The sequence below is a fragment of the Lepidochelys kempii genome, chromosome 3 (genome assembly GCF_965140285.1).
Source record: "Lepidochelys kempii isolate rLepKem1 chromosome 3, rLepKem1.hap1, whole genome shotgun sequence".
Lineage (NCBI taxonomy): Eukaryota > Metazoa > Chordata > Testudines > Cheloniidae > Lepidochelys > Lepidochelys kempii.
Window position 1 is genome coordinate 163657552 of NC_136382.1, and position 13908 is coordinate 163671459.

Consider the following 13908-nt stretch of genomic DNA (forward strand, 5'->3'; position numbering starts at 1 on the left):
GCAGTTTAAAATTAAATTATCTTTCCCAGAACATTCCAATTTGGGCTTTGGCAACAACAGCTGTTTTAATGCTCTTAAATATATTTATATATATTTTTAAAAAGTGTAGTATCCTCTTTCAAGCAAGACCTCCCTCTTAGTTTTTGCAAAGTCAGACTGGACTTGTGGTCATTTTGCAGGGTCCTTTTTTCAAAGCCAATGTTCGAATTCACAGTCATCAGATTAAGCAACAAACAGGGATTCTTACAACAGCCCTGAGTTATGAATGAATGGTTATTTGTGAACTAGCCTGTCAAGACAGATGCAGTATTTGTCAGAATAGTGTGGGTTAGATATGGTGGGAAGGAGCCAAACAAACAGAGCCAAGGTCAAAGTCATAACATTTTCTTTCTCTCTCTTTTTTTTTCCCCTGTTTTTTTTCCCCCGTTTTGTTTTGTTTGCTACAGTGTTTGCTGAAATATAATGCACTAGTGAATATTTTCACTCAGCCTGCCCTATATTTTTGTCTGAAAAGCAATATCTTCTCCATGCAAGGAAAGCAAATGAATTTATAAATAAATGAGTAATAGTTTTTATAATACAAGGAAAATATAACATGTTGGGCCTGATGCAAAGCTCACTGAAGTCAATGGAAAGATTCCTATTGATTTCAATGACTTTGGGGTCATAGGGAACTTGGATATGTGGTGCAATCTTGTCCAGATTAAAACTATTATTGTTATTTATTTGTATTGCAGTACTGACTGGGAGGCCGTCATGGACCAGGACCCATTGTGCTAAGTTCTCTACAAACACAGAGCAAAGAGACAGACCCTGCCCCAAAGAGCTCAGCCTGGTGGCAAAACTTCCATTGACTTCAGAGGGAGTAAGATGAGGTCTGTAGTGAAAATCCAGAATAGTTTCAATGCACCTCACTGTGCATCATGAAACCACAGTTATAGGAAATTTCTGTTTCTAGGGTCATACCTTCCCCTCTTGCAGGAAAAGGTGTATGATGGGAAAAGATGTTCTGAAAATCCCACCAGTTCAAACTCACAGGGTTGCTACTGAGCTTTCTTCCCTAGGGTGGGAACATGGGATAGTATCCATAGGATGGTATTCAGGGTGCAAACTTCACACTGCCTGGGAATTCACAGGGAAATCCAGGTGCCATACTCCCTGGGCCTCGGGGTATGACAGAGTCCATCTGCACTGCTTGCCAGACCCTTCCCCTAAGGTATATTATATGGCTCATGCAACAGCCACAGGCTTCTTCCCCTGAGGGAAGTCAATACTGTACTTCAACAAGCAGTGAGAAAGCACAAGCAGATTTCCACTTGGAACTCCACTGGGTTTGGAGGCCATCGTACTGCAAAGAGAAGGTGCTTCCCAGCTCAGAACCAACTTGCAGAGCTCCTGTTGTATGTAACAAAAAAAACTCAACAATTACCCAGAGGTATACACCTAGTCATTCAGATCCAAAAGCCCAGCACACTGTCATATGAGCTAAAGGAGAACTCCTGTAGTAATTAGTAATAGCACAGTCCCTTCTCCTCTCTGTCAGCCACTAGAGGGCATCATCATTCACTCATTCATTCACACAGAGCCTGCAGCTTACATTGGGAGGAGGGGGGATATGATGCCTGGAGTTGAATGTGCTCTCCACCCCCTTGTGCAGAGTTGTGGCCTTTGAACCCTTTCCCCCTCTCCTTTACTCCCTTCTGTACCATTCAGCTGTATTTTTGTACTTCTGGGTTTTCCCTCACAGTTATTATAGAACAGCAAGGACGGTGTAGACAGTTTTGAAGGAGTTGTTTCAAGAGGAAATGTAGCTGCTGTAGCCAGACCATTCCAGGAAACCAGTTGATAGTAATGTTGCTGTTAGGTACCTACTTGTGGATATCATAGATTTAAAAAGAAACAAACAACAGTTTGCGGTTGTAGGCAGGATGCAAACATACTCTATCCAAAATGACAGAAGCAAACTTTTTAGTCTAAACAAATCTGTTCAGCATCCATAACATATTATTAAATTAAAATAATACCTGGAGAACATATAATTCCCAGGCTAAAAGCTGCCCATTTAAATGTATAGCATATGGTTTCACAATGGGAATGGAAACATTTGTGCATCTTCACTAATGACTTGTTTTGTCAAGATGCACTGGGAGTTTCCTCTTAATCTGTAATGTGGAAGCATTTCTAGCATAGAGACACTTGCATAACAAAGAAAGCAAGCTGGCCAACTGGAAGAGACTCTTCAGAATAACAAAGATAATGAACAGAGAACTTTTTTTTTTTTTTTTTTCCTGAAAAAGACTTTTCTCGTCTTGCCTCTGCTACTGGTCCTGATGTTTAGCAATACGTTTTCTAAGCGCTGTGAGGGATTTTAGCTGCATGGCTCCAAAATTCTGTTCATACCTCTGCTAATGTCCTATAAAATCAGGTCCCAGTTCAGCAAGCTACTTAAGCTTTAATTGTTAATGGAACTATTCACATCCTTAAAGCTGCACACTTGTTTCTTGCTGAATAGGGACCTCACTGAAGAACAAATCCTAGTGTCCTTGTTTAGCTTTTGCTCAGTTCTTATACATGCAAGAGTCCCAAATTTAACGCGATAACATCAACCTATGAAAATATTTTACCTATTGTCCTTACAAGTGATACCTAAAATTACTAGGACTGACAAGGGTTAGTGAAAGCAAATAGTTTGTCTTAGTTTTTTTCAGTTTATTTACATTGTGTGTTTGACAGCACTTTGAGATAGTCAGTTCTGCTTTCTTCCCTCTGTAGCCATTTGCACCTTGATCCTATAACAGGCTGAAGCCAAAGGGACTTCATGTGGGTATAGGGTTCCATCTATATAGTCACTTACAGGATTCGCAAAAAGAAAAAGGAGTACTTGTGGCACCTTAGAGACTAACCAATTTATTTGAGCATGAGCTTTCGTGAGCTACAGCTCACTTCATCGGATGCATACCGTGGAAACTGCAGCAGACTTTATATACACACAGAGAATATGAAACAATACCTCCTCCCACCCCACTGTCCTGCTGGTAATAGCTTATCTAAAGTGATCATCAGGTGGGCCATTTCCAGCACAAATCCAGGTTTTCTCACCCTCCACCCCCCCACACAAATTCACTCTCCTGCTGGTGATAGCCCATCCAAAGTGACATTAACTTGGATTTAAACTTGGAGAGTGGTCAGTTTGGATGAGCTATTACCAGCAGGAGAGTGAGTTTGTGTGTGTATGGGGGTGGGAGGGATGTGAGAAAACCTGGATTTGTGCAGGAAATAGCCCAACTTGATTATCATGCACATTGTGTAAAGAGTTGTCATTTTGGATGGGCTATCACCAGCAGGAGAGTGAATTTGTGTGGGGGGGTGGAGGGTGAGAAAACCTGGATTTGTGCTGGAAATGGCCCACCTGATGATCACTTTAGATAAGCTATTACCAGCAGGACAGTGGGGTGGGAGGAGGTATTGTTTCATATTCTCTGTGTATATATAAAGTCTGCTGCAGTTTCCACGGTATGCATCCGATGAAGTGAGCTGTAGCTCACGAAAGCTCATGCTCAAATAAATTGGTTAGTCTCCAAGGTGCCACAAGTACTCCTTTTCTTTTTGCGAATACAGACTAACACGGCTGTTACTCTGAAACTTACAGGATTTGCACTTTAGTCAGTCAGTTTCCTCCTTTATTTATGTGGGTCTTTCACACAGAAGCAGAAGACAGAAAAACATCTAAAAATGGTCACCTGTGACTGTAAAACCCCAAACTGGCAGAGGAGTAGGGACTGGGTGGAGTACCAGACAATCTACATTTTAAAAAATGTGACTAGATTCCAAGATGATGTATCTATTTAAGACAGATATCAATGGGAGTTTTGTTTGAGTAGGCACTGAGACAGGGCTTCAGGATTTTGGTCCTAGGGTTTTGTGTTTTTTTGTTCTGGATGGTCTTCTGAACCCCTCCAAGAGCCTAAGGTATTCCTTGCATATTTCTTTCCCTTAGTCTCCCTCTCCTCAAATCACACAGTAACAGAATTTACCATGCCAGATCAGATTACTGAGCTCCCAAATCTGGTACTCTACTATTGGCTGTGGCCAATACCTGATGGTTCAGAAGAAAGTGAAAAACACCCAGAATGCACTTTGCCATTTGTATGATGAGGGTACATGTGGGAGGACTGATTCCTTCCTGACTTCAGTGGTGATCATCTTATGTAGAGAAGCAAGACATTTGACTACCCCCCTCAGTATGTAGAATTACAAATGATACCATTGTTCATAATATTATCGCGCCCCTTTTAAAATCCATCAGCAACTTCTTGGCTCTAAAGAGCAGAGGAAGACTCATGAATGATACTCATGTTTAAGCCACATGGCATCATTCCCACCACCTTCCCTCTACCCTACTGGAAGCCTCCTCCAGTGCTCCAAATTCCTTATGAGCAGTAAGAGGCTATGAGGAAATCAAACTCCAGGGAGGTGCTGAGCACCACAGCTAGGCCACTGGGTCAACACAGTGGGGAGGTTTAAAAGAATATACTCCTTTTGAGAATGCTTCCATATTTTTAACAAAATAAAAAATCCTGAAAGATTAAGTTCTGGGCTCTGCTAAATGCAAAACACACATGAGCTGCACATGAGTAGCTGTTAACATTTGGTAATGATGCAATCAGTGAAGGGGAGGCATATAGCATAGACACCGCTGTACTAGTAACTCAATTATTCTGAAGACAAGAAGTCCACATGCATATAATTACTGGTAAATCAACTCCTTGTTCATAAAACAGAAGCATGGCCTTGTACCCAGCCAGTTTATAGGTGGTTTTTTTTTTTCCCATTGGTCAAATACTCAGCAGAATGACAGTCTATGTAACGCAATATTCATGCAATAGAGTTCATTCAAAGATAGGTTATATCAATAACTTCCATAAAATGCATGTATAGACAAGAGCTTGGCTTCATGGGGGGAGGAGGGGGACTTGTATAATATTAGTATAACGTTAATGTGAAACAACTATCAAGAAAAGAAATCATAATTTTTCAGGGTTTTGGATATTTTTAGTCCCACCTCCTTCAAAGATGATAGAATACTCAAAGTGATCACTTACTCTCATAAGGCCCAATCCCCATCAGTTTTTACTGACTGTAATGGGAGTTTTAGATGAATAAGGAATACAGAATTGGGCCTTTATATGTTTACCACAAATAAGCTTTCCAAATCCCTGAACACATGTCTCATTAATTATATGTATGTATAATAAATGTCCCAGATGTCAGATTATTATTATTTGCAATCTGTAACTGTACTGATATTACATTTCTGCAGATTAACAGTGCAATGTTTGCCATCACTAAATTGAAATAAACATTCAATTTAAATATCAGAACCTGTCTAGTCAGCAATTTTATCCCAGAGACAAAATTATCTTCTAAAATGCTCCTGCCAAGGAAGGTTAAATACCTAAATATGACCTCATTTTAATAAAACCAGGACTTTGGAACTTGAAAGATAATGGTTTCTAGGCACAGAGTTTTCAAGCGTTCTATCATCTACTGTCTTTAGATTTCACATTCAATCTCCTTTTACAGATCTCTGTAAAACAACTCAATTACTGACTGTTTGGACTTTTATTACCTAACCCAAAACAAGATACATAGGGATTGCTGCAGAAACCAAAGCTCAGCTGCTTTTTGAGTTTGCAAAACTAGTGGCACAAAAATAATATCAAGAAGCTTTGGAATCTATTGTCTACATGGGTCTATTATTCTTTGACTCTCTGAATTTCCACATATATTCTGACTACAAGTGTCTTTAACCTCAAATGGACTGTCAAGCAGACACCAGATGCCCCCTTATTCCCTCAGTGCAAACTATCAGTAAACCTTAGCATAACTTTACTTTGAGCCTTAAACTAACAGCATGTGAAAAGATTAATATGAATAAATTCAAAACTAATCAGATCCCTTCTTTAAATGTTGACACAGTATTATTTATATCCCATAAATACCTTCTTGACTAAAATTCATCCCAGGAGATTGGCATCTTGCCAGTTCTATTCATATTTACGGTATTTATATAGTACAGTTGGCCAAGGATAATATTTAAGACAAAATATGCCTTAGGGTATATACAATATCTCTTATAGTTTTCCTTTTACATCTCCTCATTGCTAAAAATATTTAGTCTGAACTGTATAAAATGCCTCACAAAGACCTATCAGCAATCTGCAGTGATATATAGCTGACTATGAGTATAATTAGAGCATATTTGTAATACTTGGTCTGTAGTCAGTTACTGAACGCTAACAACTTTGTGGTTAAAAACTCAACCACTGATCTTTCCCATGCCTTCATCTCAGCAGCTTTTGACCTTCAATGCATTCATATTGATCTCCTTCTCCTTCCTCATCACTGTCCCAGCGGGATCAGGAACTGCAGAGTTATGACAATTATTCAGTGAAGTCTAGGAGAAAGTGCAGCCAATGCTGCACTTTCAATTTGTTTGTTTAAAATATGGTGGAGCAATTCCTTCCTTTCTGTCTTTTTTGGAAAGGTTCGCTCAATCCAGTATAACTAGAGAGCAGTGGAAAAACAGTTAACCTACTTACTATGATGTTAACCACGGCACTTGCACAGTAGTATTGGATCTGTTGCTAAATGGCCTTCTGATCCCAAACTTCTGATGCACTCTGTTGGTAGATACCTGAAGTCTATTTTATGCTGCCAAAACCCTTACTAATACTTTAGCACTGTTCCGACTTTTGACAATATTTTAAAAATAGACCCTCTTTTGTCAACTTTGATGTCACACACTTCAGATATTTTAATTTTCTGACAAGTATACGGCTGGATTTGATAATAGTAACTCTTTGTGTGATTTTCTTTGGGGGGAAAAGGGGGCAGATCTGTGGTCAGGATCAATGCACCTTGCCTTCAAAAACCCTCTATTACACGTTCATACCCGTATATCAAGGAGTTGCTACTACTTCCTATGGCCTTTGTTAGTAAATACTTGCTACCAGGCTCAGGGCATGAGGTGTTGGGTCTCAAAACAAAGTTCTGACTTTCACCAAAATACCAGCAAGGATGGTATGGCAGTGAGGGTGTGAGTGTGTTTTGAAGGAAAACTGCCATGATTTCTACGTTCGGTCTCAATGTTATTGCTACAAATTACACTGAAGCTTTTGCGCATACCCACTTGGCTCCAATATACATAAAAAAATCTTCCTTCCCCCAGGGTAACAAGGGTGGAGTATATTTATCCTAGCTGTTATTGTAATTACAATAATAAAATGGCTTTGACTGCGAGGATGTCCTGTACCTGATGGTGTCATTTAACAGTAAAAGAAGAAAAAGGCAGCTGCAAAGAGTGGGGTGCGGACACTTTGGCTGGCATCATGGGACTATCGCATGCAAGACACAGCAAGCTATAAAGCTACAACTTGTTAAAACTAAAAATAAATAAAAGAAAATGCAATTAGAAACTCTAGGATAAAGTTACCAAGATGGCTACATTATCTATTTAAGCAAGAGGTATGTACTTTTCAAAAACAGACAGCAAATATATAGGGCATCAAGTGGAGGGTGGGGGAAGAGGGAGGGAAATGAACAGATTAGGCACTGGAGTTTCGGATACACTGATGGTGAAGTTATGTTTTTCTCTCTCTGGTATTTAACCTTCCTTGGCATGAGCAGCTAGTTTGGTTTTTTTAAGGACTTTTATGCTTTTCTGCACACCCACCGCCGCCGCTACCAAAAGAAAGAGGCATGTTATGATGATTTGTATTCATTATAGGTGGGATCTGATGAGATACCAGCACATAACATTTTTCCCTTTTATTGTTCAGAATGAGATGTGTATCATCAGTGTCATTCAAAAAAACAGCAAAGGGCAGAAAAATGAGAGGGGTTGCAGGAACCTGGCACTAAACAGAAGGGAGAACTTCTTTGTACCTAAATTAAAGGCACCATGAATTGGAAGGGTGGCTATTAAACTGCAAACAGAAGGGAGAGGTCTCTGCAGTTGTCCTTTCTTAGGGTACCAATTTAAGAAGAGATCTTGAGAATGATGTTCTGGGGATTGGGGAGTTGGCAAGGATGGGGAAAGAAGCCTCGGATTCTTTTTTTTAAACACCTTTTTTGAAAAACGCAGGGATAGACTGAGGCAAATTGAGGGGAAGAACAGCTGTGGAAAGAGGGTCGTTTTAGAGAGGGAAGGGTGTGGGGGTGCAGCACGCCCACGTCCTAGGGGCACACACAGTGACGTGTGTGATGAGTTTGAGGGAGAGGGTGAGAGGAGATCAAACACAGCAGATCTGCAAGCAACCGACCCACCCTTCCCCCCAAAAAAAGTATGAAAAACGAACTAAGAAGATGAGTGAAATGAACAGATAAGGGGGCTTATGGTACATTGGGCAGGTATTTCAGGGCACTGCCAAGGCTGGGGCGGGGGGTGAAATCACACACACACAGAGGACTTACTTTCGGGGTAAAAAGGCAGCATGTCTATTTTGTAAACCTCTTTGGCATAATACTCCTCATCGCTCCTCTCCCTTTCGCAAGTGGCGGCTCTGTGGTTGGCTTTCTCCTGCAGCAGGTCCCTGGTGCTGTTGTAGATGGAGATGACCTCCGGGGGCACCTCCTCGGGCTCGGGGTACTCTTCAGGGGGGCTGGTGAGCTTCAGCTTGCTCAGGATCTGTCCTCGGATCGCCTCGATCCTCTTGCGCATAAACTGATCCATGTCTAGGGTACTGCAGGTAGACAGGCTGAGCGCCACCGTGGCCAGATCCAGGGTGAGCACCACGCTCAGGAGATAGCGGTGCATTTTCGGGTTTAAACCCAGCGTCCCAAAAAGAGTGACTTGGAAAAGAAGGGGATGGGGGGAGGGGTGCAAAGGAGGGGGAGCAGCTGCGGTTGGAAACGCAACCGGGTTGCCAGGAAAAGGCAACGGGGGTGCAAATGGAAAACGCCCCCGGGTTACACAGGCGAGTTGCAAAGAAAGCAGGTCGCTACCTCTGCATCAGCCTCCAAACTGAACAAACATGGGGGGGGGGGTGGATTTTAACCAGCCCCCACCGCGGCGAGAGCCACTAGAGGAGAGTTTCCCTAGCGAGCCGGTGTGGCGGGGCTGGCCAGGGAGCAGCGCTCCTGAAGCCGGAGGGCGAGCGGGTGGCAGCCGGGCGCTCAGCTCCGGGCTCCTGCTCTGGGCTCCTCCAGCGCCACGCGCGGGACGGGACGGGACGGGAGAGGGGCGATGTCAGGGGCGGGCTGGCGGCGCGCGCTGAGCTGAGCTGAGCTGCTGGCCCCGCGCTGCGGAGCTGCAACAACACACGCAGCAGCTGCGAGCAGAGCGAGCCGCCCCGCAGGCGAGAGGGCGCCCACGTGTGTGTGTGTGCGCGCGCGGGGAGAGTCCGGGACGCCCCGGGGCTGGGTGCGGGGGGGGGCTCTGCTCTGCTCTGCTCTTCGCTCCTTCGTGCGGCGCTGATCCTGCCGCCGGCACCCCGGGCTGCATGCACCGACCAGCCCCCCCTCTCTTGCGGTGCAGCTTCCCCGGCGCCCTCCTCTTCCTCCAAAGAAAGCCAACCCAAGCCACAGTCAACAAGCCGGCGCTGCTGTTGCTGCGGCGGCGGCGGCGGCGGCAGCGGCAGCCTCCTGTGGGTCGCGAGCCCGGGCGTTCAAAAGGTGCTTTGCCCCTTTCTCCCTCGGGGGCACCTCTCCCCCCTGGCTTGGTTTCAGAGCTTGCCACGCACGGCCCGATCCGCGCAGCTCCTGCTTTACTTTATCTGCAGCCCCGTTAGTCTCTCTCTCTCTCTCTCTCTGTGTCCTCCTGCCTCCCTCCCTCGCTGAGCCCCGTTGCTTTCCTTGCGAAGAGGGAAACTTTGCCAGCAGATAACATCACGCTCTTGCGGGGAGAGGGAGATTTATAAGGTCTCCCTGCACCACGTGTTTGCCTCCCAACAAAATGACGTGGTGGGATTGCATGGAAGAGGATTCCTCTCGCGTTTCCCTCACCCCGGCTCCTTAGTCCCTCTGTGCAGCAGGCAGGGGCCCCGCCAGCCAGCATTAGCGGTGCATACGCTTCAAGGTGCCGCACCGCGCGGGGTCGGAGAGAAGGGGAGGGGGGACGCGAGCTGAAAAGCCAAAGCAACTCTTGCCAGGCTTGCTTGGGGTTTACTGTTTCTTGAGCCTGTTATTAACGTCATGGAGCCAAAGCGCACCGCGGCTTGCAACTGTGTTGCAGGGAATTGACTGGCACCCGCGATAGGGGTCACTGTCATGCCTGCCCCACCTTTTGTGGAGCTCTGTGAGGTATTTCTATTAGAAAAGTATGTGCAAATAATTATGGTTCATTATTAGATTAGGCAGCAAATTTGGCCCATTGTTTCAATAGTCAACAGAAGGTATTCTGGCTTTGCTCAATCCACTCGCCTGTACTTAACTTCTACTTCCATACACATTTTGTGGCCTTGTTCTCATCATTCTCTCCTCTGAAGTGTTACCTGGTTATCATTATACTCATTAGGACTGTGATGATGATTCTCTCCTGCCTTCTCCTAGGTGTCCTTTGTGCACATTGTCATTTGTACTAGGCCACTCAGTCGCTCACTCCAGGAGCTTTTTAATTTCTGTCTCTCTAATTTGATCTCTCAGTTACTTCTTATATCCACCACAGTCTCCTAGATGTTATATATAGAATGACCTGTTGGGTTTACCTTGTCCATCTTTGTGCCAATGCATGATCATTCCTTCTTTGTACATAGGGAATTGCTAGTGGTTTGACTTAAATGCATTCTGCCCATACCGCATTCTGGCCCTGCTCTTGAAAAATTATTCTACAGTCAAATAGATCTCATTCTTAACTTCATCCCCTATGTCTTTTCTTTTTCTGTCACAGTCCATTTATCACATCTGTACATCAGCATGAATGAACTTCATGAAATGATCAAGTAGCCTTTGTTCCTTTAACACCCGCCATTATATCCCTACATTCCCTTAAGCATTAAGTTGTCATAATTTTTCACTGGATGTGTTAAGAGAGAGAGAATCATTTGGGAGCCTCTACTAAGTCATCTAGCCCACGCTCTTCCATAGTGACCAGATTGTTTCTAAACCTCCTGTTATGGTATAAGATAGGGGTGTAGGAGCATTCAGTGCAGCATGATGACATAAGGGGCATAAAGGGTTAGGACCACAGCTATACTATTCCTAATTATGTTAGAAAAAATGTACAGAGGAAGCGAGATAGGACGGCTCAAATATCCCAAAAGATATAGGCCCAGATCCTTAGATGGTATAAATCAACACAGAACCACTGAAGTCAAAAGAGTTATACCAATTTATACCAGCTGATGATCTAGCCTTAGAAGTACTGTTTCTAGGAAGTATTACAAAGATTTCTAAAAAAGAAAAGGAACGGAACGGTATGCATCCGATGAAGTGAGCTGTAGCTCACGAAAGCTCATGCTCAAATAAATTGGTTAGTCTCTAAGGTGCCACAAGTACTCCTTTTCTTTTTGCGAATACAGACTAACACGGTTGTTACTCTGAAACCAAAGATTTCTAAGACTTGCTAGTCACTTGAAAGTGGTAGCCCTTAGATTAAGGGCAAGATTTTACTTCTCAGTATGTCTGCAAGGAAAACAGCTTCCTTACAGCAGTTATAATGGGGGGGGGGAGATAAAAGGGCCTAGCAGTACTGAACTACTGCATGTTGTTCACAATGGCAGGGCTCCACTGTAGGGAAAGCAGTGTTGCGAGCGCACTGCTGAGGATATAAGCAAAGACGAGCCTTCCTACTGGATAAAGGACATGAGAATACTGTATATTTGAAAGGTCATTTCTTTCATCGTTTGAAAGTAAACACGTTTAAAAATAAGCAGAGATGGATGGCACTGCAGCCACACAACTGACATTGCACCAGTCCTGAATATCGCATTTAATGGCACCTGTCCATTTAAACCTGTTTGAATTCCTACAGAGAGCTGAATAAAAGTTTTCCTCTCACATCACCACCTTTTGATTGTTTTCTGTGTCAATGTCTTACTCTTCTTGACCTGAAAGGTACAGCTCCAGTGATAATGATTTGGGAAATAATATGGTTTCCAATATCAGGCAAAATGAAATTGAATTAGTGGATTCATTTGATCTTATTTCTGTAAGATTCCTGTTTAAAAACAAAACGCCATTTCCTCAGCTAGTATAAATTGATATAACTCCATTGACTTCACTCACCAACTAAAGATCTGGCCCTGCCACCCGTTGGATCTAAGATGTGAATGTTTCTGAACATAAGTTTGTGAAATTAATGTAGTTCCTCCCAAACCTGTACCTGAAACCATGAAGAAATATACTGTAATACATCCAGGGCCACATAAGAATTTACAGTTGTTACTACGCTGTACCTCATGCCAATCCACAACTTCACAGCGACAACACAGCTAGAACACAGATCCTCCTACTCAAGCACTAGCCCACAGCATGTGAGCATTTAGACACTCTTCACTAGCTGTCCGCAATGATAAGCAGAGCTGGGCAGAGAAAGGTAATTCTCCTTCAGGATTTTGATATTTTGAAACTTGCTTTTTAGGAAGTTAGGAATAAAAAACAAAAATTTCAAAATTCTCTGTGGACCCTAGGGTCTCTGACTCTGAGGCAATCTGTTTGGGGGGCTGCTCCAGAGCCGAAGACCCTTCCAGGTGAGCTGGGGAGTGAGGCAAATGAGCTGGCAGGAAAGCGCGCAGGTTTCAAAACCTGGCTGGTTTTCAGCTAAATGTCAGCGAAATTGAATGGTCTCCAGGAAATGTTTTGATTTTGCCAAATCAGCAAATTCCAAAAGAAGAATGTTGTGCCAGAACTTTTCCGATCAACTCTCGTTACAAGTCTTATAACCTACAACAGAGCAGTTCTTATGCTGTCCAGTAGAGAGGCCAATAGTGGTTCACACACACAAAACTACCAGTTCATTACACACTTTCTTAGTTTGACAAATCTCAACCTCAAGTGTCTGGCATTCACTATAGTTCAGCTCTCAGTTTGACATCAGTGTAACAAATCTGTTGCTACCTAAGGCTTCTTGGTATCACTATGGTGCAAATTATTGAAGCTCTCAGGAGCAGCCGGGATAGAATGTAGACTCCTGTTCCAAAAGCATAGATGGATCCCTACCACTTGATCTAAGCCCCTACCACCTGTAACATAGGGCCTGATATACACAGCTCAGCCATTGTGATTCTCCCTAGTAGAGAACATTCTAGCCAGTTCATTACAATATATACCAAAATACACAAGCACCAGGTTTCCATTTGAAAATTTGGAATTCTCTCTCTCATAACACATTGCCTACTTTCTATGTGCACCCAAAACTCTTGCTCCCACATATTTTCTTGTGGATATACAAGCAATGCAGAATTGGACCCCAAAGAAATTATGGCCCAACCTCTGTTTATCATGGACATGTGACCAATTGCATTGAGTAAGGCAATCAAGATTTGGCCCTGTAACTTTTGCCATTTTAATGTGCATGGTCCAATGCAATTCTGCTAGATAAAGTGCCATAAACTAAACATACTTTCAGAATTAAACAACCACATGCCTTTCAATACAGGTAATTCAGTTTTTGAGTTATAACTTTATTTTCACTCTGCACATATCTAATAGGCTAAACTATCATAATTAACCCTTGCATTTTATTTTGGGAAGGTATCCCTTGTATGTATTACATTCTAAAGAGTGAATTAGAGTGAAAAACTACTGTGGAAAACATTTACTAAATACAAATGCAGTTAAATTTCATTTGATCTATATATTTTTTTAAATGGACCCCATCCTGCATTTCTTGGGCACCCAAATGTGAGTAAAGAAAGCACAGAGAAAGAACAGGACTTATCTGTTCTTGTGCTTTCAATTCAGTACAAT

The 13908-nt window shown here is 43.0% G+C and overlaps 1 protein-coding gene across 1 annotated transcript in view; it reads right to left on the bottom strand.

The window, feature by feature from the left end:
• Positions 1-10053, bottom strand: part of TGFB2 (transforming growth factor beta 2) — a 74290-nt gene extending 64237 nt beyond the window's left edge. The window contains exon 1 of the mRNA XM_073338869.2: positions 8476-10053. Coding sequence (XP_073194970.1) covers positions 8476-8818 — 343 coding nt within the window. The 5' untranslated portion in view covers positions 8819-10053. The remainder of the gene's footprint in view (positions 1-8475) is intronic.
• Between the last annotated feature and the right edge of the window lie 3855 nt (positions 10054-13908).